General features: G+C 34.1%; 1 protein-coding gene and 1 long non-coding RNA gene across 6 annotated transcripts; one reads left to right on the top strand and one right to left on the bottom strand.

Moving 5' to 3' along the window:
• Positions 1–27,645, bottom strand: LOC123612595 (uncharacterized). The gene is made up of 6 exons (XR_006719880.2): positions 27,483–27,645; positions 5,277–5,340; positions 4,217–4,237; positions 4,110–4,139; positions 2,935–3,063; positions 1–328 (listed from the first exon to the last, which is right to left on the bottom strand). It is a non-coding gene; the product is annotated as an uncharacterized LOC123612595 (long non-coding RNA).
• CSN2 (casein beta) lies at positions 4,943–26,912 on the top strand. 5 transcript variants are annotated; one of them, XM_074374474.1, is made up of 10 exons: positions 5,061–18,293; positions 18,621–18,694; positions 21,095–21,157; positions 21,926–21,952; positions 22,063–22,089; positions 23,089–23,112; positions 23,208–23,252; positions 24,701–25,219; positions 25,819–25,860; positions 26,596–26,907. In XM_074374474.1, the coding sequence occupies exons 3-9, from the start codon at positions 21,107–21,109 to the stop codon at positions 25,822–25,824; spliced, it is 699 nt and encodes a 232-aa protein (XP_074230575.1). In that variant the 5' UTR covers positions 5,061–18,293; positions 18,621–18,694; positions 21,095–21,106; the 3' UTR covers positions 25,825–25,860; positions 26,596–26,907.

The raw sequence follows: 27,645 nt of genomic DNA, 5'->3' as shown, positions 1-27,645 counted from the left end.
TTTCCGGCACTTTGTTAAAGCAGCCCCAGGACGCTAATACAATGGGTTACCCAGTGCATGCTTGATAGATCGATTTATTACGCAAGGCTTTTTTTTTTTTAATTTTGAAAATACTTCAACAGAGAAAAGAAAGGTCAGATTATCATTACTACTGTTTTAAAATTATTGATATTTGATCTCAGGTATGTATTCTTTATGTAACACTGCTTGATTGAATTTTCTTTTTCTTTTTTTTTCTTTCTTTGTTTTGAAAGCTGGAATTTGGACACAGCAGGAAGAATAGGAAGAATCATTGTGAGTACAAAGCAAATAGCACTTCTCACCAAGTCTGTGGATAAGGAGAAAACATACATTTTATTAAATTTGAACAATAAATGAATCGTTGCTAATGTCATTATGTCTTCTTATTTTTCAGTTATATCCAGATATAACTCTTTCTGTCTAACCAAGTGTTCACAATTGCCCGTTTGTTACCCCCTTCCCACCTTCCTTGGTGCCCTTGACCTTTGCATGCCCCAAGCCTGGACAACCAGGAAAAAAGTGGAACGTGCCCTCTTATCAGCTTATCCTGAGAATCAGCTGACCAGAGTGGACACCCTTTCTACTGGTCATTTCCTTCTGCTTGCCCAACTTCCCCTAAAAGTTTCTGCTAATCTTTGCTTACCTATCTTAAAAAGCCTTTTTCTGTTCGCCTTTGAAGCCCTTGCAGATTTCTGAGATTTGAACTTTCTTCCTATTGCAATGATCTTTGTTATGAATAAAATCTCTCCTTGTCTAAGTTTAGAACTGTTCTTTTTGGACATGACAAAAGACCCTTGACCAAAGCTGTGCCTGCTTAAAATCCTTCATATAAAAAAAAAGCTTTACTAAAATTATTCTAAAATAGTTATATAACCAGACTCTAAATTGCTGTTATTACTACCACTGTTTCTTAGTTCAACCTCTTGTTTTTCATGTTAAATTATTTTGATAGTTTCCCAATGGACTTTACTGCCTGTCTATCCTTTACCTGCCATGCACCTGCTCTATAGATGCCTAAAGAACCCATTCAATCACATCCCTCCTGTATCAGATGATAGTCTCACTTATAATTGCTTGATTTTACATCCATTTTGAAAACTAGATAATAAGCCATCAAGTGCAGAGATAAATCATGATATTTATACCCCCAGTGGCTAATTCACTGCCTGCTCAGGATGTAGTCAAGAAATATCTCATGACTGAATGAATACAAACTTCTGTTGGAATTTTATTTTCTAAAAAAATAACACAAGGAACAGTATTTATTTTCAATTGTTTCTTTCTCTACTTCAAAATAGCTCCTTTATTTCCAACACTTCAAATGTGTAACCAATCTAATTCTGTGTGGTGCTGATAGGATAGTACTTTTCCTGGCACTTCAGGACCTTAAGAAATCTTGAATCAATATTGAAAAATTCAAAGAATGATTTCTATCATCTTTTTTCTCCACTTGTCACTGCTCACATGAGGTGCAGTGGGCTCAGGTCTGTATTTTTAGCCCAGTTGGACTTTCACTTTGAATGCTATCCTCTTTCCAATTGAGCTTAGCCAAATTATCTTCTTTAGCATCTTCTGTATAAACACAGCCAATCAAACATATTCATAATGCAAAATTCCATAAAACAACAATAACAACAACAAAGAAAGAGATGGACAGATGGCAGCAGAGCCATGTCTCTTTTCTGAAAGACTTATTTGCTTAGTCCTTATATTTGCTTATCCAATCCTGACAAACGTGTATCTATTTCTTTGTTTTTTTCCTCCTTCCTTCCCTGATTTGGCCATTCATTCAATCCATCACCAAATCCACTGATTGCCTTTTCTTAGGGTCTCCTTCTCATATTTCTTTAAGTCTTTCTACCACCAACCTATTTCTGTCCCCCTGTCCTCTGCTTAAATATAGCCTACACATTTCATCCATTTATATATCTTCCAAATAATACGTTTAATATATCCTTTCTTTTTCAAGTATCTTCAGCTGTTGCCTAGTGCCTAGGGAGTCAAATACAGTGTCTTTGTCCTGTCATTGATGGCATTAGGGAGTTCAATTTGAATTAATTCTCTATGTGCATTTAAAATTTATTGAAATCCTTGGGAACTATTTCCACTTCGAATTGTGGGACAGCCTCCAAAAATATTCCTTGATTTTGCAGTGAAATATTTAACCTTTCATAGATTTTGGAACATTTATTTTTGTTTTACACAAAATTGACTTTCTAAAATCCAGTTGGTAACATTTCCTTATTTTCTTGTAGGTATTATTTTAAAGCAGTGGTTCCTATTCTAATTGCTCATCAGAATCCTCAAAGCCAAGTTTCTCAAACTTTCTTGTGTTATTAATCATATAGGGATCTTAATAACCTGCAGATTCTGGTGCAATAGGTCAGAGTATGGCTTCAGAATCTAAATTCTGACAAGTTCCCAGATGGTGCTTGTGCATCCACTCCCAAGATTACCTTTAGAAGGAAAAGTTTTAAGCAACATCCAGGCACAGATTAAGTGGCAGGGCAGCCTGCAGTCACAATTATATACAATTCTCTTTAAGAGCTTTTATGTAATACGCCCTTCAGTAGTCTCACTGATTCTGTGATGTGGTTAAGAATTATAACACTGATTTTGTCCATGAGAAAAATTGAAGTTTAGAAAAAGATCAGGAATAGTTCTAGGTGATGAAACTAGGAATGGTCAGGACTAGGACACAGACACAACTGCCCCGTCCCCAGAGCCCAGCCTCTTAACAATGCTCTTTTGGACACACTTAGAGAGGTAAGTGTACTTTACCAGAGCTACACCAGAATGGGTTTCTTAAACTGGGGCTGCTTTTGGTCTGACAGCTTGCTTTTGCTTTTTCTTGTTTTACCTGTCACCATTGATACCTCTAAATAATATTAAATGTCACTAGACCCGGCTTACCTCTGTAATCATGTCCTGTGGTTACCGAGCAGCGTTTTAAGGAAATGGATATTGAAGAGGATAGTTAGGATAGTTTTGTGGATACCGCTGATACGGCACGTATTGCTGGTATGGTTGGTAATACCCAAACTGTACACAAACGAAAGGAAAGAAGAAATTGCAGAGAATTGAGACAATGATGGTGCAAATATTTCTCAGTAAATTTCATTAAAAACTTAGGTTGTTAACGTTGGTAGGACCTTATATATCATCTACATGATTGTGTTTTCAAGCTTTTAGGTAGATTTTAATTATTTTAAATAAGAATGTTTTAAAGTGGTAAAATGATAAAGCACTTATATTTTTGCTGTTTGTTGAAAATTTTGCTGTTTTATAATACACATGGAGCCATTGATTATAGCCAACCATTCATAAAACGTTAAATTATTATTTATAATATAACTTTCAAGCTTCTTTGCCCATCCTTGAATATTACAGGGAAGAGATATTTACTAATTCCAGGTTAGGTGGAATTACTACTTCTCACTCTTTACTTATAAATAAAATACTGTTTCTTAAAACTCCTACATTCTTAAATATTCACTTTTGTTATTCCAAATGTCCTCCATCCCTCCTTCAGCATCCTTTTATCTGGTGCTGTTTGAATTCATCTACTGACTATATTAGTAAGAATTTTTGAGACCTTATCACATCGATAGACATGTCAAAATAACATGCACTATCACGGAAACATTTCACTAAGAGGAATGTTAAATAAATTAAATTTTCTATCCTATTTAATGTGGTTAGTTCAACATACACTAAGGACTGCATTGCCTTTCAAAAGAATCAGGAAGTGGAAACTGACAACATTATACGTATTTTGAAAGTCTCTGTGGTCTTTTAGGCATATTTTGTATTTAACATAATTAGACTCTCAGTGTTCTTTAGATCAAGGTAATTATTTACTAGACAAAGATACTTGTTTTTTTGAAAAAATAATTGACTTTATCAGGGTGGCATTATGAGTTTCCATCCAAATGCTACTAGTACACAGACTACTGGGTTTTACCCAGTGTATCATCAACAAAAAGACAATGTGTACTTTAATCAGTCATTATGTAAATATGTAAATATATAAATATCAGAGAAGAAAATATTCTTGTACTATACCACATTATCAGGAGAATACGTACATTGTATTTTCTCCATTTCCAGAAACGTTTCTGTTAAAGTAAAGAACAGATTAACATTTTAACACATGTTTACTTTTCACGTTTTCCAGTGAAGGAAAGTGTCTTACCTCTTCAGATGAATCAGCGCTCTGGGAAAAAAGGAAAGACGAAAATAGTTAACATTTTAATTTTACAGTTTTAGATTGAGTGTAAAAATGCATTTAGCTGCCACAATTATGATGGAATGGAATGGAGGTAAAGTTCTGGGGAAATGATACACTAAACTAATTTTGTGTTTGTAGAATGGCATCTTTTATATGAATGAAGAGAAATATTTCACCGTAATTCATTTGCTACATTCAAATATCAATTCACTTTGGAACAAATTCTTTTTTGTGTGAAAGGAAGGCAAATCTATCACTGTGACTAGGACAATGAAACTGAAAAGTTAAAGTTGGGATTTGTCAAGTCAAATGTTTTTTATATGGAAATGTTCAAGTAGCTTAAAAGCTACTTACATTCATATATTAATTGTGCTAATAGGGTCTGGTATAATGTTTTTCTCTTTTTTTAGATTTGTGTTATTTTATGAAAGATAATCTGTTAGACTGTGATGTCATGACCACCTTGGTCTTGAGACATCCAATAGAACTTGTTGGATTAGGAGAAATATTATTATTTCTCCAAGAACATCTCAGTAACTAGACACAAAGAATAGTGAAGTGAAAAGTACCATTGTTTTTACAGAAGAGGAAACACATTTAGAGGGAGGAGGAAGAAAGCAATTCAGAAAGGTCAGTTTTACCTAATGATGCAGAGTAGTTAATGACAATACAGGTAATCCCTGACATTTGGTAAATCTAGAGTTTTAAGATTTAAATGTCTCTATTAGCCTCTTAGATTCATGTCTTCATGGGGCTATTTAAAATTTTTAATCTTTACATTAAGTTAATTACACTTCTGTGTCTGTATGCTTAGTGTGTTTGTGTATGTGTGTATTCAAGATTTATTCTAAGTCCTTAATGTACTTATGTAGCTTAATTCAAGGAAAATGTTCATATAAAAATATTAAAATTTATAAAGCCATGTTCAGGTAAATGCACATGTAGGCCAAAACACAAGAAATAAGAGGAGAGACTCACGCTAATTTCTGAGAACATATTCTTCAAAATTTCCTGACATACTTACAATCATGGCTAACATGAGAGCCATAATAAAGGCAAAGACGAGGATCTTCATTTTTGGCAAAGTCCTGTGAAAGCATATGTGAGAAATCAATAGTACATTCACTGCTGCCTAAATTTACAAACCTTTTATTGATCTAAGTGTGTTCTGAAGCCTTAGGAAACTGACTAGAAATTCAAAGACAATTCAAACACATTGCCTGACATCATGGAACTTAGGAACTAGTAGGAACCTTGATAAGGAAAGGTAAGTGTTGTGATACAGAAATACTGAAGTGCTATAAACACACAGAAAATGGGCTTCTTAAACAGACTAAGAGAATGGAGGTATTAAAGGGAATAAAAAGATAAGACCTGTGTTATGCAGAGTAAGTAAAGAAAGTGTTGGGGTTCCTGCAAAGAAACGAAAATGAGGGAACATGAAAGTGAAAATGTTTATTTTGTAAGAAGGACAAAAACCGGGGTCAGGATGACCACTTAGATTGCTGTGAAATTACAAGGGCCTTACAAAATGACATTAGGGATCCTGATTAAGGCAGAGCTTAAGAGATGTTTAGAAGGTAGAATGACAAACAACAGAGACTGGCTTTAGAATAAGGAAAATGAACCAGGCTTCTGGCTTAAGAATTGTATAGATGGTGCAACCCTGGCATTACAAAATTAAGGATGCTAGGTAGAGAAAAATCAAATTGAAAAGAGGTTTCAGGAAAGATATTTGTAGTTATTTTGAAAATTGAATTGAAATAATCTTCAAATAATTTTATGAACAAAATTAAGCTAATTTGGGACTCTGATATGTTTTTATAATTCTGTATTTGTCAGTGAACCTGGTTCTGTTGTTGTTGAAAAAGAAATAAAGCAGATTACTTCTGAATTATAAATATCTAAATAAATATACTTCCCAAAATATTAGGTAAATAATGGGTAAAAACTCTTTCTAAATAATTTTTAGTCATCAGGTTTTACAGAACATCACAGCAACATCTTTTCCCAAATGATAGAAGTAACTATTCTTCTGCTAAAAAGCACTACATCTGTAACATAGGAATCGGAACTGGGGACTGGTGGTATTTCTCTCTCTCCTTATCTGCTGATTTTGCTTCATTGGTTTAATTCAGGACTGGCATTAGATAAACCATGAAAATTATGTATTTCTTGGTGAAGTTTCTCATCACCTTCTAGTTAAACAATTGTTCAGTCATGTTATAATACAAAAAAAAAACAATGCAACTATTAGTATTGTTTATACTTGAAATTTTATTTAGAGGATTGAGAGAAATTCACAGGAACTAGTATTCTATAGATAGATAGATAGACAGACAGATAAATTGAAGGACTCTGAGAAAATACTTCCCAAAGAACTCAGTCATAGAAGTTTGAAATAGTAAAAGCTTTTTTCAGCCAAATCACAGAGGAAACAAAAATGTGTTAAATAAAATGAATTATTAAAATAAACTAGTCTGTTACATGGTGTTAACTATGCAGGAAACGGGAACCTATTTTGAATGATGAGAAGGGCAATCAAGGAATAATGGATATGAATTAGTTACGGGAATAAAGTAACTTTGAAAAAGGTTGCTTAAACCTTTGAAATAATGCACACATTTGCAAAAAGAGTTTATGTTACTCAAGAGAGAATTTTCTTCTCAAATGTAATCTTCAACTTTAGGTCAAGGTCAAGGTAATTATTAACAATATAGATATCAGATATTGAGTCAGGAAAGTGAAAAGGCTACTAGGAGATCCCACCAACAGAAAAGATGGAGCACATTTTCTCCATTATCCACATCATTTACTTTATACAATAATTATTGTCAATTCAGAGGCATTGACATCCTGAACTTACCTTCAGATTGTGATATAGGGTCATCATTTCTTTAAATTGTTTCTGTGTGCAAAATTATCAATAAAAATATACATTTTATAAGTGGTTTTCAACTCAGCCTAGCAAGTGAAAGATTAGAAAAAGACATCATATTATATTGTACATGAACATATTACCTTTTCCCAAGATGAGACTCACCAGTCAGAGAAGCTGAAATTCTGAGGCCTTAAGAAAGGATGTTCTTTGCTAGATGACTTATATACTTAAATACATGAAAATCCTCCATTTGTTTTTAAAAATCATGTCAGTTATGAGATCATATTATAGAACTCAAAATACTGCCCAAGATCTGTCCCCGCAGACACTAAAAATAAACTTAACGGTGATTTTACAATAGAGGATTGTGAAGCAGTGATCAGGAAACCAATGGACCCTACGAAAGTTAATCCCACTGTTAGTCTGCGTATCTGTGAATAAGATAAAGGGAAGATTTGCTAGAATAAACCAAGTGTAGAAGTGAATGGAAATGGTAAAAATATTTCTCTAGAACACCATCTTCCCTATTTCAACAAATGCATGTCCAAGTTGAAACAAATCTATACCGAAAATAATATAATCTTATCAAAATCTTGCCTGTTTTCTAAAATGGTGGTAACTGGCATAATAAATTTGAGCCATCAATTATTTCAAACATGTTTCCTATGAATTATTAAATTGTACTTTTATTTTATGACATGGAATATTTTAAGTCTTAAAGTCAAATATTTGTAAAAATTTGGTAATCTTATGAGTAGTGTATGATATAATAATCCTTATTTTTAAAGCCAAATGACCATGAAGCTCAGTAATTTATATCACTCATAGTAAGTAGATGCTTGTGTTTCAAACTGAATTTACCTACTTTGCATCTTTAGGGTCTCATTTTTTCCTCAATGGAAGCCAGGTATTGACATGATCATACTCTTACTCAAAATGCAGTATGTGAGACCATCGAAATCACTGTCACCTGAGAGCTTGTTGGAACTGCAAATTCATTAGTCTTCTTTCCAAACACATTGATTCAGAATCTTGGAGGTGTAAAAGAAATGCCATTTTAGTAATATCTCCAGGTGATTACTTGTGTACTGTAAAGTTTGAGAAACCACATAATAGACTCATAAATGTATATTTGTCTCTAGATTGGACCCCTTAGAAATTAAGGCTTCATTTTATAGCAGATGTTTGAGGAAATGTTTATTAGGTGAATTTTCTATGCTATATTTGAAGATCCCCACCAGAAATTAATGTCATACTCTAGGTGGCATATAAAATTATATAAATGCTTTATAAAAGTAAATAAAGGATTAAAATCCAACTTATTTTAAATAATTCTTGCTCTTTTTCATTTTTTTCTATGCCTCATAGATATATGAAGTCTTCTCAAATGCAAAGCAAATCCAATCTCCAGTATATTCTCGATGGAAAAAGATATACAGGGTTTAGAAATTATTGACATAAGCCTGATTTTTAAATATAGGCCCTTTATTTATTTTGAAAACATCAAATGATTTTCTTTTTTCTTTTTTTTTAACATTTTTTATTGATTTATAATCATTTTACAATGTTGTGTCAAATTCCAGTGTTCAGCACAATTTTTCATTCATGGACATATACACACTCATTGTCACATTTTTTTCTCTGTGAGTTATCATAACATTTTGTGTATATTTCCCTGTGCTATATAGTGTAATCTTGTTTATCTATTCTACAATTTTGAAATCCCAGTCTATCCCTTCCCACCCTCCACCCACCTGGCAACCAAAAGTCTGTATTCTCTGTCTGTGAGTCTATTTCTGTCCTGTATTTATGCTTTGTTTTTGTTTGTTTGTTTTTGTTTTTGTTTTTTAGATTCCACATATGAATGATCTCATATGGTATTTTTCTTTCTCTTTCTGGCTTACTTCTTCCTCTATTCTTTTTCTCTTCCTGCCTTACTGCTTACTCTCTCTCACCATTTATGTCTTCATGATTCATTTAAGTAACATTTCTAGGCACCATCTGGTAGACCTATGATATTCATAGCCTAGTGACCAAAAAGTAGTATAATGCTCCAAAGGCCATGCCCAACAGGAACAGCAACAAACACAAACTGCCAGCTAATAAAAATGGATAGATGCTAAAACATTTAAAATCTACAATTAAAATTAACTCACGCATATTTCAGTTGGAACACCAAAATGTAGGCATTATTCCACCCATTATTTTCCACTTCAACACGGTAGGAAGTGTGGGGATTATGCATGACAGTAGGAAACAAGAATAGTGGACTCAACACAGGAGAGGCCTTCTTGTGTTACTTGTGGTTTTCACTTCCAGGAACAGTAGGTCATTTTAAAAGACTGACGGACCAGAACATGCCCTGCTATTTTATAATTAAGAAAAACAGATATGAACCCTCTATAAGCAAAAACCATACTTCTTGAAACTGCCAAGGTCTTTTATTTACAAGGTAAAAATAAATGAGCACTCCTGCTGTATCACATGTGTCACATTAAATTGGTGGCATAAGGATGCAGCCTGTGAATGGTATTTATGGTGATATTTATGCTGGATTTTCTCTCCTTATCTTACTTCTCCTCCTGTTCCTCTTTTCTCCTCTTTCTTCTGCTCCTCCTTCTCCTTCATTCTCCTCTTTCTCCTTTATTTCTCCCTCAATGAAAGCATGGTCTACAGGCTGTTACAAAATTCATGATGTTTATTTAACTAAAAAAAAAAAATTCCTCTGTGAACTATTAAAATGAAAAATACCACAACTGACAAATATAAAGCAACATATGAAGGCCCACTAGATAACAAAAACCTCCTGGGAACTGGGAATATACAAAGTGACAGTCTCCTACTCCTGCTAAGTTGCTTCCCTTATGTTATGGACTGAATGTTTTTGTTGCTCTCAATTCAAATGTTGAAGCTCTATCCTCCAATATATTCTATTAAGAGGTGGGAGTCCTAGGAGGTAATTAGATTTAGATGAGGTCATAGAGTGGATACCCCTTCTAATATGGGATTAGTGCCCATATTAGAAGAAGAAGAGAGCCTAGAGTTTTTTCTCTCCACCATGGGAAGATTTGGGAATAAGGCAGCTGTCTGCAAGCCAGCAAGAGGGCCCACACAATAGAATCCAACTATGCTGCACTCTGGTTTTGGACTTCCCAGCCTCTAGAATTAGATAAATAAATGTCAGCTGTTCAAGCTACCCAGCCTACAGTACTGTCATCCCTGTGTAACTTTGGGGGATTGGTCCTAGAACCCACCAAGGACACCGAATCCATGGATGCTTCACTCTCATGGTCAGCCCTCCGTATCCACAGCTGAGCATCTGTGGATTCAAACAAACCAGGTTGTGTAGTACTGTATTTATTATTGAAAAAAAATCTGAGTATAAGTGGACCAGAGCAGTTCAAATTTAGGTAGTTCAAGGGTCAACTGTATTTTATGATAGCAGCCTAGACAACTTGTGATTTGTGAAACAGACAAGGATAAAGGAAATTGCAGATAGAAAAGTCCAGGAGAGAGTTGAATATGTGATGCCAAATTGGACATAAAAAAGATCCAGACTGGAGCTGAAGATTTAGGAGTAATCAGCCTATTCATGTAATAAAAGATATGAAATTTGAAGAGATCGTATAGAAAAAAGTTGAAGAATCAGAAGAGAGGCGAGGACGGAATCCCTAAATAACTGTTTATGTGTAATAGAAAATACAGAAGTCCATGAATGTCTCATAGAAGGTAAAGAAAAGCAGAAAAGAGGAGAATTTCTAGGCAATTTGTAAATTGTGAAAGCCAAGGGGCTGAAATTTCAAGAAGGAAGCTTAATCATCATGAAGAAATGTTACAATGACCTTGATGTTGCTTAGTCTCTTTCAACTACAACTTTGTCTTGAGGAATAGTTACAATAATCACTGGGATTGGATTAAACACGAATGGTGTAAGTCACATTGCAAATAGAAAGTGTTCAAATAAAAACGTCAAGAATTATTTTTATTTTTATCATGATAATCTTCATTAGCAATAACATCTTAATTTTTTAAAAATTCTTGAAGGATGAGGGAGAAGATGAAAACCAAAGAATAATGATCAAACATCTTAGGAAAATGTGAGCTTTCATTTGAAGTTTTAAGACTTTAAGAGGGACAAAGTTAGAAATCAGACGTAGATCAATATACAGAAGAGTGCGGGCGGGCAGTTAAAGGCAGTAATGCTCAATGGACTCAATTTTTTTCTATGAAATAGGTGGCTACTTTCTCGAATTGACTGATGTGTGAGATGAGTTAGATGTTTCAGAAAACGAATGCCATTTTTGGACAGTTTATTTGAGGGAAAGGGTGAAAAGTATATAACCAAAATGAAAGAAAAAAAAAAAAGACCTAGTAAGCAGTGTTGAATTCTACACTATGGGAAAAAAACAAACTATTTTTTTTCCTGTACAATTGAGTGTCCTCGGTAGGATAGCAGTGTAAGTTTGAGGACTTTCCAGGATTGAGATTTTACCAGGTAAGTTTACTTAAAGTGTTAGATTTAAAGGAATTATTTGAGATATTGCAAGGATGTGCTAAGTGATAAATATAAAATACTGGATTTCATATTTAAGAAAATGAAATAAAATTAAAAACAGAGAAAAGAAAAGGAAATGGAAAAATCAACGGCCTAGAGGTTTCTCTAAGATCAAAGTAAATGTATTTTTGTTTCCACCCTTGTCTTCTTCCAAAACACAGATAAAGATCTTATCCTCTTCAAAGGTTTCATCTCAAACCAAAGCCTTAACTTGAACTACAGAACTTTAATAACCTGCACACCCCTTCTCTTGGCCTTCTTTCTTTTTTTCTGCTTCTTCTCTAGGTAGGTATCTTCTCTAGGTAGGTAGGTATTTGGTATTCCCCAAATGACACACATATTTCTTTTGCAATAAATTTACACTTGCTGTTCCTTCAACTTGGAAATTTCTTCCTCCATTCTCACTCCTACACTCAAAGTAGATCATTTCTTAATTGTCACTCTACCATAGAATATGTTCTTGACGCTCCTATTTAAGATAGCCTCTGTGACCTTGCCCCTCCTTTTACGTCTTTAGAGCACTGTCACTCCCTGAGATACTAAGTATCATTGTTTATGTCTTGTTTCCCACTCCCAACCCTAATGTAAGCTTCATGAAGGTAGGGCTGTGTCTCTCTTGTTCTCTGTTGTGTTTTCAGCAACCAGGACAATAACTAACAACTAAGCACTCAATAAATAGTCACTCAATAAATTTTTATTGATGAAGGTCATTGATGACACCACTAATGGAGGCATTATAATCTTTATGTCCCCAGTGCCTACCTGCTTTTATTAAGTGACATTAGGAGTTCGCTTATGGCCTCTCTGGACTCAGTTAGTAAACATGAGGACCTTGGGGAAGGTTTAGGATACGTACTGTGGCAACTAGAACTGGGAACAAATCGGAATTGTTAGAATAAGTAGTTCAAAAGAACCCTGCTGAGGTTGTGGACCATATATTTGTAAGATATGAAAGAGGATGAAATAAATTAGAATTAGTTGACCTCAAAGAAGCTCTCACATAAAGTTGCTTCAGTATAACTCAAAGTAGGAAGACAAAATATTTAAAGAAATGGTTATCTAGCTTAGCCTGTCAGTATGAAAAATACAGATAGAATTATGCCTCACATTTATTTCTTTTAGAAAGAAAATAAAAGTTTCTGTTACTTGAAAACAACAGTGAAAAGAGCTTAACAGTTAACAGTTGTGACCATCTCATCAAATATTAATTAGGAAAGCAATTATCATGAAATGCAGAGTCTGCAAGTGAAATAATACACGAGTAAACACATAAAAGGAAACTTGAAGTCCAATAAAGGATCACTTCAATTTCTACTACTGTGTTTATGTTAGTCTAATAAATGCTTAATATTTGTGATATAACTGCTGGCCTACAAAATTTCTTTAAATTCACTTGTTAAAACTATTTTCTTTGATTCCTTTTCTTATACAGCTATCTTTTATTTTGGGGTGTTGGGAGAAGTAGACTTACCAGAGTGGGGGTAAAGTAATAAGGGATTTTCTTAATGTGATTCCATAGGTTCAAAGAAATTAACAATAATCCCCCCCCGCCCCCGCCCAATTAAACAATATCTCTAAGACAGATTAGGTCAACTGATACCAAACAGACTGAACTACAGAACTGTTCATTATGTAAAATTCACTAAAATTGTGACTACACTCATAAAGTGGACTAGAATATAGAAATCATATAATAAATTCAGAATTCAGACAAAAAGGTTTTAAACTGTAAGAATATATTTGCCAGTAAGAAGGAAAGAAGACAATTGCTGAATTATCAAGATATGTATATCAATTGTCCATACTGTTTCCCATAAGTGGTCTTCAGAGTCAGAGAGACTAAAGTGAACTCCCACGGTCCTATGTACTGAAATCTGTCGCCCTTGGCAGGATGCTGAATCCGTTTGAGTGCCACTTACTGACAGAACTATGTAAAGCACTTTGGGTAGTGCCTGTCATGAGTGACAGCTTAATAAATGCCCCCACTGCATCTTTGTTATTACTTTGATCCTAGTATGAAGACTTGATCCTACTACTGTAGAGTTCTTGAAATCACAAGAGTCATAACCTTTCCTTAAGAGCTTCAGTTTGTACAGAGGGAAAGCCACTGGATCTTTAAAAAACCAATTGATGTTTAAAATTGCCTGAGAATAATTATTAAATGAATAAATGGTTTGGCAAAATTAATATTGCAGACATGTGCTACTGTAAATCATTTTGGCCAAATATTAGGAAGACCTGTAGAACTTTCTAAAACTGGGATTTAAATTATATTACTAAAATTATAATTAAACAGAAACAAGGTTCCAAAGTCAGGTAGGTTTTTAGTGGAGAGGGTCCCATTTGGGGAGTGTTTTAGGCAGAAGCTGGTTCTACGACAAATGCTTTAGAGGAAAATTTGTTGTTTGTGGAAGGGTGATAGGAATAGCTCCCCCTGTTGGCATTCTGTGTGCCCTGCAGTCCCTAATTTACTTTACATATATTTCAGTATTTAATCTCCACAAAAATTCTCACAGGGCCAACAACACTATTCTCATTTTACAGAGGAGAAAATTCAGCGTAAAGAGATAAAGTGTTTAACAGGTTTCAAAGAGATGCTAAGTGGCAGGGCTGCAAATGTAAAACAAGTTTCAGGAACCCAGAAAAGTTTCTGGAGAGGTATACCTTGCAAATAATATCTTTATGGCTTCATATTATCTATGGAATAATATCCAAGGTCTTAACACAACGTCCAAGACCATTCCACATCTTTCTTTGAAAATATTTCCAGCTTTACTTCTTGCCTCTGCTTATGCGTCATCTGTAACTCTTCCATTTCATAATTCCATGTCTTCTCATCTTTCCTGTATGCCTTCTGACAATGTCCTCTCTTCATATTCTCTAACCAACACCTATGTATTTTCCAAGACAAAGTTGAAATTTGAACATTTCTGTGACAATATCCTTCAAGCTTCAGGTAGGTCTAGTCATTGCTTATTTTGTGTGTTCATTAAAAGAGTGTTTACATTGATGCTGTATTGTAGTCAATCACATGCTAATTCATTCCTTTCCTCAGTCAACAGTTACTTAAATTATTTAAATAAATGATTTATTTTTATTACATAAACTACCCAAAGTGACCTTAACTAGATGTATTATTCCATGCTCTTGAGATATACCCCTCATGAAACTTACATCCTTTTAAAGGGTACAGATTTATAAGTTTACAGGGTTATAGAAATGCAAACAACTGGAGACAGCCAAAAAAATCATGACAAAAGCAAAATGTATAGTATTTACATTATATTACATGCAAAGAAGAAAATAAGTAAAGGAGGTGGGGTGGGAAGTGTCAAGAAGAGCGTTGGGTAACATGAGCAGAAACAGCCTCCCAGAAGAGGTAAGTAGAGAATTAAGAGAAGAGTGGGGAATGGTACATGCATGTCTCTGGGGAAAGAATTCCAGACTGAGGGAGTGGCTAGCGGGGAGCTCTCAGGTGGCAGATCACCTAACGTGCTCAAGTAGTAACAGGCAGAAGGACAAGGGCGGGAAGTAGACGGAGATTACATAGAACATGAGGTCAAAGAGGCAGCAGGGGGCCTGATGATGTAAGATATTTTAAGATAATTTTCATGACTTTTGGATTTTTATCTGGGAGTGACAGGAAACCAATGGAAAAACTAGGTAGAAATATTATTGCTTTGAATATTAAAAATGGTTTAGGAAAATCAGAGTGAATGTGTAATATCACTGCTGGACTTCAGGCTATAGTGAAAACAATTGCCATAGATGAATATTTTTTTTGCAGCTACATTCAGAGGGGCAGAAGGCAGAATTTGGATTAACCTGAGATATGATTTAGGTAAGACAGTAAAATCAGAGACAGGCAGGGGATTTGAGAATATACATAAAAATGATGATAGTAATTTTTCAAAGTGGGAAAGGAGGGGCATTTAGATATAAGGAGTTTAGAGGCATTGAAGAACTGACAGGATCATTGAAAGGTCCTAGGTTCTGATGAAATCAAATGATTTTTTGTTTCAGGTATTAAACAGGGTTTATCCAGTAGACAGGACATGGCATAGGAGAGTAGGAAGGATGAAATTATAGAGGGATAAAATTACTTACATGGCAAAGTGTAGTCTTGTGTCCTTCCACATTTACGATCTGATTACAAGCAGGACCCACACCATCTTCATCTTTGTATCATTGTGTGATCTTTTGTATCATCTAGCATAGTGGTTCTAAATCAGGAATGACTTTGCACTGCACCTCACTCCACCAGGAGACATTTCTCAAGACAGTTTTAGTTCTAATAGCTGCGTGGCTGGTGCTCCTGGCATCTTGCAGGTAGAGGCCAGGAATGCTCCTATAACACCCTACAACACACAGGATAGCCCCCACAGCAAAGAATTATCCTGCCCCAAATATCGTATTACAAAGACTGAGAAGCTCTGGCGAGCATGTAGCGTGCACTCAGTAAATTCATCTTGAGCTTGAGTGAAGTTTTATGATTATGTGTGAAGTAAGAGTAATTAGGGTTAAGAGTGTGTCTTAGGAATCAGGATTCTGGCTTATGCTTTCACGATGTCTACTTGCTTATAGATCATTTTTTTGTATGTTCTGAGCCTTGATTAACTTTATACATTAATCTTAATAGCTATATTTCAGATAAAAAAGATGTTATTTTATTATATTTGGATAATCTCATGGAAAGAATTAAAATATTCCATCTATATAAAAAATGCTAAACTAACTATCCCCACCTAATAATTTGTCAGAACTAATTATATGTTATATTGTTCTTAAATCTGAATCATTATATAAATCCTCACTGTTTATTTCATTTTCCTTCCTCATCCCCCCCATATTTTGGAAGTTATTAAACAGTGCCTCACATATTATTTAGGAATCTGAGGTTTTTATTACCAACTCTATCTCTAAGCTACAGTATCCTGAAAAAATGATGCAAATTCCCAGGTCTTCCATTTCCATGTCTCTAAAATACCTTTACAACATCGTACAGATAATATCTAAAGTCTCTTCTTGTTTTTATTTTCTAAACATTTTGGTCCATTTATTGTATTCTTTATCCAGCTTATTATTTAATAATAATAATAATAATAATAATAATAATAATAATAATAATAATAATAGTTATTATTATTAATTGTTCCCTTTCTTGAGGTTGTTATTCACATGGTTTCAACTATTAGCTTTATACTTTACCCAAATCTCATGTCTGCATATTTCAGATCCATCACACAATATGGGAAAGAGCTTTGACTAAGTAAATTCTGTTTGTAACAAATAATACTACATCTTGCTTGGATTTTATCTTGCTTCTTTCCCACAGTTCTCTTACAAAATTTCGATGAATAGAATTTTCATTTTGTCTTATAAAACTGGCAGTTCTTAGGTTATGCATTGCAAAACCTTGGATTGCCCACATGGCACTTGTACTTACTGGTCATTGTGTTCTGAAGCTATAAGCACGTGGTGTTATCTTAAATCTCTGGCTTTTCATTTTTTCCCTTGGACAAGCCTCTTTCTCTAGTGTATTGTTAGTGATTTCCTTAATCAAGGTTTTAACCTACTTTCCTGACCCAATCAAGTCCCTAACTATACCAATGAATGTAATTCAAAATTGGTGAGCCAGAGAGTTACAAAGAAATGTATTTATTGCACAATATGTACAACATCTTGCTGAGAAAATAAAAAGGAAGCGTTGAGTGGGTAGAGCATGCTTGCTTTTGTACTCCTTTTCTTAGAAATTACACTTTTTTGCCTGTGGCCTTGGCAACCAAGAGCTAAAGGCACACTGAGCTGCTAAGACTTTTCTAGTTATACCTACGACACTGGGGTCATTTCATCATTTCCCTTCATGGCTTCCTCCTGGCTCCATATGAAGAGTCTTGGAATGAATATCAACTGAATTATTCAAATGCATAGTAGACACTGACTCAGGTTTTCTAAGTAATATCAGTCAGGAGTGTTCCTCTCCCTCAACAACTAGTATGATATGGATGCAAGCTATATTATGAAGAAAAATTATTAATTATGCCAATACTCTACTTGAATACTTTAGAAAGGCATCTATTTGTGCTTAAATTCTGAATATGTCTATTACAGGCAATGAAGTGAAGCAACAATGTTGTAAAAATAAGTAGTGTTACATATAATCAGCCAATTACATTTTTTTAATTGAAGTATAGTCAGTTTATAATGTGTTAATCTCTGGTGTACAGCATGTTTCAGTCATATATATATATATATATATACACTTGTTTTCATATTCTTTTTCTTTATAGGTTACTACAAGATACTGAATATGGTTCCCTGTGCTATACAGAAGAAACTTGTTGTTTATCTATTTTATATATAGTAGTTAATATCTGCAAATCTCAAACTCTCAATTGTATTTATGAACATCAATCACTAGAGGGGCAAAGAAACTTGAAGACTGCCTTTGTAAATTGGTACCTAAGAAGTGTTCTGAGGACTGGCTCAGACTTTATTGTAATACTTGGGCAAGACCCTCCTCCCATCTGCACTTCCATTTTTCCTTCCTCCACTGTTTGTCCTTCCATGAATATCAGCTAATAAACATTGACTCGCTGTAAAAGGTATGATTCCCAACTTGAGCAGTCCCATTTTAATAAATTTGTACCAGTATTATTTGTTCTATAAATGTTACTTTCTGTCTGAAAATACTTTAACAAATCCCCACCATCCAGAGAATAAAATTCATGTCCCTTAGGATCACAGCACACTTTGCCCATCATCCTCTGATCCCTTTCTCTTTCCTTTTTCTCATCTCCATCTACTCCCTACTCCTTGCACTTCGTGGCCCAGATTCATTACTTGATTTAGTTGTAGTGACTTCTTTCTCATATTCAAGAACCTATTCTTCTTTTCTTTTTAGCCTATAATTAATTCTCTTCCCTCCTCAGGTCTAAGCTATCATCATGGATGCGTTATCTTGTCAGTTTCTCCATTACAGCATCAAACACTAACATCTATTCAGGTGAGAATGAAATTGTGGCCGTTGTGTGGCCCATGTATCTCTGGTGCCTATGTAGAATTTCTCCACATGTAAAATCTTGAAGACCCAACAAGTACTACAGAGACCTTATTGTGTCTACAATAATTTGGAGACTGGGCCAGAATGTCACTGTCTCCCAGCCAATGTCTGTAGTTACTGGACAGTTTTATTTTCTGGACAGATTTCTTTTATCAGATTGTGAATTATTTCCTTGTTAAAATGCTCCCCAGAACTTCTGGGGACAGATAATAAGAAGAAATCATTTTCTAATCATGTGGAATTCTGGAAATTCAAACTCACTATTGATTTTATCTCAAACCACAAAATTAGCATGCCATTAAAGACTATATAAATCGCCACAAAAACAGACCATTATCCACTCAGATCCTCCTTCACTTCTTTTCCTCCACTTTGGAAAAAAGGTAAGAATTTCAGATACAAATTCAATGTACCCTCTCTTCATTTTTATTTCAAACTAGGTTGAGACATACAAAAAACATAATTGCTTAAAATGCAGTCTTTAAAATAAGGTTATTTAAGATAGTGCTGACAATATTTTCAACACTTAGGTTAAAAAAATAGAAGTGCCTGTATAGATTTGATAAGAATTATAATGACTGCATGAGCTTTATGAGTCTAACAAAATGTAATAAAGGTGATGGCTATTTTCTTTAGTACAAGATTAGTTAACAGGCTATATAAAAAGATCAATTTCTTGAATTAAGTGTCTTCTAATTTGATAAAACACATCACAGCCATAAAGGCAAATGCATTTAATTTATAGTATGGTGATATGAGTCATTACTATTGGGCAAGTTTTATTGAACAAATAGCTATAGAGGTAGCATGTTGAGTCAAAAAATGGGGAGAGTTGTTTGGAGACATGCGCTACTTGAAATGTTTATAAGTAATATTTTTAGAAGAAGTGTATATTATCACACTTGTGTAGAACATCCAAATCCCCAGTTTATCATTTAATTTACAATATTTCAAAAATATAAAATAGATACATGAACTATGGTATAAGTTAAAGAGAAATAAGATGTTTATTTTGTAAAAAAAAAAAAAAAAAAAAAAAAATTCCAGGAGGGGCAGAGATGACCTAGGAACAGAAAAGAAGAAAAATATAATTTGAAAGAAAGGACAGCTTAAATTATCTTAGTTAAAAATAAAATTCTGGCTTAAAAATTGTATATAAAGTGCTAATTATAAAATAAAGAAAATATAGTAGTCTTTCCACTGATAGTGATCTCTAATAGAGTTCCACATTAGCTTTCGTGAGTCTTGACGATAAAAAGTTCTTTGGAAACTCATGGAAGTCTTAGGGAAAGTAAAATAAAGAAAAAATTAGGTAGTACCCAGGAGAAAAACATAGCAAATTTTTCTTAATTTAGTTTGAAAATCTGGAATTGAGGATTGTGTGTCAAGGGATATTGGTGGTGCAAACATTATTTTTTATGGTGGGGCAAAGATTATTTTTTATAAGTCCTTACAGAAATGTGACAAAATCAACCATTTACAACACCTCGGTCAAAGGTGTTCACATACTTTACATTATGCTACAAGGAGAAGGAGCCGAGAGTGGGGACTGGGCAAGGGACCCAGACCCCTTGTTTAATCATTAGGATACAAGTACTCAGAGGTTTCCAGAGAGTATGATCTCCAAAATTACATGGCACAAAGGAGATGTCATTAGGTGTGTGGGAATGAAGACTGTGCGGTGGATACACACGGAGAAGAAACAATCCAGTCAGGCCAAGGAAAGATCTGGATGAGTGGGGCAAATGAAGGAAATGCTAAAATGAAAATCCCAGTCTAATTGGAAATAAGGACATATGAATAAGCCAAACATTTGTGGAAACTGTTTAGTAAAGAAAAGATAAAAATAAAGGATTTTCTTTGACTAGTCTCCTCTCAATAGAATTGAGGCTCCAACAAAGCTGAGACCTTAATATTTTGTTCACTGCTGTAATCGCAGCATTTAAGCAATGTCTGGCAATGAATGATGCTAAATAAATATTTTTCAAAAAGTAAATCAATTAATTACTCTTTGTGTGAATATCTGTAACTTTTTCCTGCCTTTCAAAAAAACTCTCATAAGTACTGTGAATGAGATGAAAGGGTAAAGCAGGACAGGGCTGTTAGCTGAAAAAAATCTGAGTGGCTGACAATGAAATATGAATTTGATACATAAGAGTAGAGAGTCACTTGATTTTGACCTTGGTCAAATGACAAAGCTTCTATTAGTATTTTTTCCTAAAATACAGACATTTTTGTTATACACTATCTTTGGTTTATTTTAAAGGAAATTAATCCTACTGAAATAAGAAAATACATTAGATTGACCAGTATATCACCATCTCCTCATTTCTCCATCCATAGGACTTGAGAGTCATGAAGGTCCTCATCCTTGCCTGCCTGGTGGCTCTTGCTCTTGCAAGAGAGGTAAGTATACACGCACAAAATGTCTCTAAATAAGTCATACATGGTGCCATCTGCCTATGTGTAGACAATAGTATTCCCAACATGTTAAAGATATAAATAATGCAGAATTTCAGGGTTTTTTTTTACTTCTAAGATAATCATTTACATTCACCCACTCTCTCAACAGTATCTTACAGGATCACAAATTCGAGTCAGATACTTTGTACGTTACTCTGCCACCAGTCCCTACAGGAAAAGCAAACAAATCAATAAGCAAGAAGGAAAAAGCAGAAACACACATAAGAACAACAAAAAAGAGTAATATTGCACAAATACAATGGCATGCATGTGCAATCTAGAGAAATATTTCTAATTTCAGAGATGAGATACATGCATCTTTTACCCTAGGGCACTGGGCCAAACCCCACCTATGTCTATTCCACAGAGGATGATACTACAGAGGATGGAGTTTCAGGCAATACTCAGAAACATTCATAATCATAATAAAAAGTTTTAATACAAGTTGAAATAACTAAGATAACTCCTATTCTGTTACCCATCAAAAACTCTTCATTCAGGTAAAATAAAACTGTATCAATAAAAAAGTTACTAAGTATAAAAGACATAGGAAACAATTACACTTCAAGACTCTCAAATGACCTTTAACCACTTTTTATTTCTCGAATTGTGAATTAGCTACCTCTGCATAAGGAAGATAAAAATTAGGTAGGAAAAATGTTTAAAAATGAGTTAGTTATATAAAGTAAAATGGTGTTTTTTTCTCTACAGAAGGAAGAATTCAAGACAGCCGGTGAGGTAAGGCATTTTTATTCAGAGAAAATTTTCCAACCATAAAATAATAACACTTTCTGATGATCTAGGAGAAGACTCAGCTGGGTGTTGATTTTTTTTTTTTTCCTTTATAGGCTTTGGAAAGCATTTCAAGCAGTGAGGTAAGACAGTGTTTATTTAAAGGCAATTACCCAAATGTAGAACAGTAAAATACTCTACTATCTTTCTTTTTGTGTTAACAGTAGGGCAGTTAAGCCAATGTAGCTATGTTCTGACCTGTAAATTCTAATGTAAATTTCCATTGTATACATTTAAAGACAGAATAAACATCTGTAGGATTTTGTATTGTAGCAGGTTTTAAATTGGCTTCCTACTTGAAATTGTGTCACAGGGCCCCTTTTTTAATGAACTGTAGAGTCCTATTTTCTATCTTGAACTCTACGTTAACCTCATTCACTGTTTTGACACTTACTGAGCACTTTCTGTATTAGAGTAAGAGCTATGGTACAAACTGGAAAGAGGGAAGCATAGAACTTACAATGCTGTGACTGGGCAGACATGCAAATAGGGACATTTTGTAATTATGATAGTGATCTAGGAAATAAGAGGCTGTGAGACTTAGTGTAGTCCTAAATCTGCCTGCGAGAGTCAGGTAGGTATTAATCATTGCATCACTCTTTTGGGATCTGTCATCATCTGCTAGTTAAATGGTACATCAATATACTCTGCCTCTTCACAAAGGTTATAAGATCCTTACAGGAGAATATTTGTGTCTTATACTTCATTTGAAGCCTAAACATAACAAGGGAACAAATATATCAAAGGTTATTATAATGAATTTTCAATGACTATTATTCTTTTAGAATCCGAAGGGTTAGAGCCCATTTGTTGTCATAAGAAGGGCGCAGGGTGACAGAGAGAAATTAGCATCTGTTAAATGCCTTTTTATACTATGTTCACTAATTTTCTTTATGAAATTGCATTGTCTGTCCTCTTATAAAACAGACTTATTCAGAATAGTGTAACAAAGTTTCAACAATTAAAATAATATTATTAAACAAGGTGTCCACATTAACCTAGAAATGTCTTCATTTTCTGATTTATATTGACAAATAATAATTGATCATTAAAACTAAACCTGATTTTATTTTTTTTTGAAGGAATCTATTACACACATCAACAAGGTAAAACCTTCATATTTAAATGTGCATGTTTTCAGAATTTCCTGTGTTCAATTTTTACAAATAATAATTCTTTATGTGTGATTTTTACTTTTTAGCAGAAAATTGAGAAGTTTAAAATTGAGGAACAGCAGCAAACAGAGGTAATTTGTTTACGATAAGTATACTTCAAAAATTAATATGAAATATAATACATGGAAACATATTTATAATTATATGTTCAGTCTAAAGAATAGTAATAAAATAAATGTCAGTATAGGAAATTAAACTTTGACAAAGTAAAAATATTTTTAAAGACATAAACACATTTTAAACATATAATCAATTTCCAGAGTATAGAATTAATCCCTAAGAATAACTATTGATTTATTCACTTTACTAATGATATACTTGTTTTCAATAAGTGCACATTAGTAGAAACATTTCCAGGTTGGGGACTGAGATCCTCTGATTCTCAGGATGAAGATGCTGATGAAAAAGACCAGGGAGGCAGTGTGGTACAGATCCTAATTTGATCACTTATCAGCCATGTAACCTTGGCTCGAAGTTTCTCTGTGCCTCAATTTCATCATCTGTAAATTGAGACTACTCATAACCCACAGTAAATATTCAGTGATGTTACATTAACATTCTGTAGCTTTTACTCACATTTATGAATGGGTGAGGTTCTTTAAAGTATTTCCTTTACACAGATGAGAGAAGTGAGGTACAGAACTGAGTATACAATTGTGTGACACTATCACATAGTTATTAAATAGTAGCACTTGCTTAAAAGTAAGGATTTGGGGGATGACATAAAATTCTTTATCTAATTAAATCACTCTTGCTGTAACATTTATCTAATTGTAGTAGTTAAGCTTTCTTGTTTCACCGATAAAGTTGGATTGTTTGATACTTACACCACATATTTTCTAAATCAAAGTGAATTTACAAATAGATGCCTCTTGAAAGACTCAAGATAACCACCTTCTACCAAGGGAAATAGTGCTAGAAGTTTGCTATTGTTAAGTAACTCCTTGAATTAAACCACAAATTAGATTTACTTTTCATTAAAACAAATAAGCAAAAATAAACCGTGGCGTTATCCCTCCAAGTCTTTTTCTCACATGGCCAATAGAGTTTTATTTATGCTCCAAGCCCTTTTTGCCCTCCACTATTGGGTTATTTTGAAATATTACCCAACATTGTTTTATTTCATCTGTAGACAATAGATCTTCATTGTATGAAAAAAATATGATCTATGATCTATTATCAACACGTTGTTGAAAAGTCTGTGCACTCTAAATATGCAGCTACAGCTATGCAGGCAGCACAGGAAAAAGTAAAACAAGTATTGAGATCTCCAAACATTAATTCCACTTTGATTCGTGGATTCACCTATGAAGGAAGCAGATTAATGAGAAATCTCTCAGTGAGCATTTTACCCCCTAGTCTTCACATGATCCCCACAATTCCTTAACTACAATAAGTGAAAGATTCTCTTTTTCTCTTTTCACTTAATTATGATTGTTCAAAAGAGAGGAGGTTAATTCATCATGAACGACAATCAGCGCTGAATTACAGACTCAAAATATTCTTTTCCTTCTTCCAGGATGAACAGCAGGATAAAATCTACACCTTTCCCCAGCCCCAGTCTCTAGTCTATTCTCACACTGAGCCCATCCCTTACCCTATCCTTCCACAAAACTTTCTGCCGCCTCTTCAGCCTGCTGTGATGGTACCTTTTCTTCAGCCTAAAGTAATGGATGTCCCCAAAACTAAGGAGACCATCATTCCTAAGCGCAAAGAAATGCCCTTGCTTCAGTCTCCAGTAGTGCCCTTTACTGAAAGCCAGAGCCTGACTCTCACTGATCTCGAAAATCTGCACCTTCCTCTGCCTCTGCTCCAGTCTTTGATGTACCAGATTCCCCAGCCTGTTCCTCAGACCCCCATGATTCCTCCTCAATCCCTGCTGTCCCTTTCTCAGTTCAAAGTCCTGCCTGTTCCCCAGCAAATGGTGCCCTACCCCCAGAGAGCCATACCTGTGCAAGCCGTTCTGCCCTTCCAGGAGCCTGTACCTGACCCCGTCCGGGGGCTCCACCCTGTGCCTCAACCACTTGTCCCTGTGATTGTAAGTGCAGATTTACTAACTGTGCTGTTTCACTCATGGTGTGTATATGATGTTAGAATAACTAAGTGAGGGCTCTAGAATGAAAGAAAAAAATGAGCAATGGATGATTCCAAAACACACATAGTTCAGATCAGTGATTCTCAACATTATCTACAAACAGAATAACCTGGAAAACATTTTTTATTTCCAAAATCCCAATGTCTAGGTTTACCCACGGAGATTCTGATATAATTGTTCTGATTTTCTATGTAGAAGAAACTGAGTAATGAGCAGAAATAATTTCAGGGATTATGATTTAGTTGGTCTGTGGAGAATTTAGATAAAGAGGATTAATGTTTACTAAAGCCAGAATTAAATTTGATAATCTCATTTGGCTTGGAATAACAAACCTAAGAAAGTTTGCTATTTTCTATAATTTGGAAGTTTTCTTTATGCACATTTATTGCTCCGCATGCTTCATTTCACATCTTGTTTTTGATACGTGAATGTATGAGGGCAAAATATTGAATTGCTTATTTCAATATTCATGGACTTCTTAGGGAAAGTTTTCTTATCAAAAATGAATTGTATATTTATTTGTTTATTTTTTAATTTTTAAGGCCTAAGAAGATTTCAAAGTTAATACCTCCTCCTCACTTTTGGTAAGCTTTAGGAGTTTGGAAATTAGACTAATCATTTTTACAGTTAACATATTTTTAGATTTCATTCTCCTGGATAAGCCCCAAATAGTCCCAAATATCATTAGTTTACCAATTTAATTATTAATTATCAATTTATTCTCAATGGTTGACTCCTGTTTACTGACCTGAAATTATGTATCTCTTGTATTTCAAATAATTCAAAATTTTATTCATGTGCTATTGACATATTAGATTTGTTTTTCTTTCAAGTGTCTATACCCTTATGCTTGATTATCATTACTTTTAGGAAAAACTGAAAATAATTTCTTCTACTTTTATGTAAATTTCAGAGCTTATTTTAAAAATCAATTGCATTCACATTTCTAACTTAGGCTTTATGAACTTCAATTGTTTTTGTCTCATTTAAAATGTATACGTTGTCTTTCCATTCACAAGTCAAAATACAATTTATTAGTCCAGATATGACTTAAAAAGGGAGTAGAATGTAGTTTTGAGATTCTTAAGCTACAGATCTTTTTGTGATCATGATAGATAAGATATTTTAATAAAACAATTCCAATTGAGCTGATATTTGGTCCTAGAGGAACTTTAGTATGCCTCCAAGATAAGGCACAACATGGTGCATTCATAATAAAATTTCTCTTATAAATTAGCCACATCAAAATTACAAAAGGGGAGAGATTATAGTTATAGCATATAAAATAACTAATATTATGTTTGTTCTCTATTCCACAGAATTGACTGCGACTGGAAATGTGGCAACTTTTCAATCTTTGTATCATGTTACCAAAACGATTTTTAAATAACTCTCCATGGAAAAAAATGAAACTGTAGTCCTTTATTTATTTTATGCTTTACATGGCACTCATCTTAATTTGAATTTGACTCAAAATTTTAATTCAACTAATGCCATAAAGTTCAATGTTAAGTTGGAAATACCATAAGCTTATCAAAAATGTTTATAAAAATCATTTGTGTAATTTTGCTTATTATTATTTCTTTAAGAATCTATTTCCAAACCAGTCACTTCAATAAACTAATCCTTTAGGCATATTTAAGATTTCCTGTCTTTATTATAATTTTTAAAACCTAATAGACCTATTTACTGTTAACTTAAAGTTATTATTTGTGTTAAGAATTATCTTGGAAGAATTAAAATTGAATAGAATGGTTCAAATTAAACATTAAAGGAGATCAAAAATGGGAGAAAAAAATAGGGTGACCATATGCTGTGTATGTTCTCAAAAGCTTTGGTTTACATTTATTATCTCAGCTAAACTATTACACTTGTGCCTTTCACTCTCAAAAGTATTGGATATAAAATTTTATGGTCATCCTAGGGGGAAAAAAAGCATGAAATGTGAAATCTGAATCACAGCTCCACAACATACACAGAAGCAGCTGAGTGGTTCTTTGTAAGTTAGTCTCCCACATCTATAAAATGGTTAACTTCAGGGGTTTTACTGAAGTTTTAATGTGAATTGTGCACTGCACAGTGCATAATACATGTTCTCAGTTGCTTCACTTTACTGACTTCATCAGAGTAGCAAGAGCCATTATCACCATCAGAAAGAGCTGTGCTATGTGGTTTGAGCCATCAATGCCCAAGAGAGTAGACTTACGTGAAACTCTGATATCCATTGTCTCTGTCTGTGTTACGGCAACGTGGTACAGCATAGTGTTCCAGCAGAGTGTTACAGCAACCTGGATCTTGGCGAGAGAGACCAAGCAACACTCAGAGGGTTGGAGAACTCAGGTTTATTATGCTGGCAGGACCAGAGGAGT

This window comes from Camelus bactrianus, chromosome 2 (assembly GCF_048773025.1).
Source record: "Camelus bactrianus isolate YW-2024 breed Bactrian camel chromosome 2, ASM4877302v1, whole genome shotgun sequence".
Lineage (NCBI taxonomy): Eukaryota > Metazoa > Chordata > Mammalia > Artiodactyla > Camelidae > Camelus > Camelus bactrianus.
The sequence above is the reverse complement of the archived record's forward strand: the minus strand, read 5'-3'. Positions and strand labels throughout refer to the sequence as shown.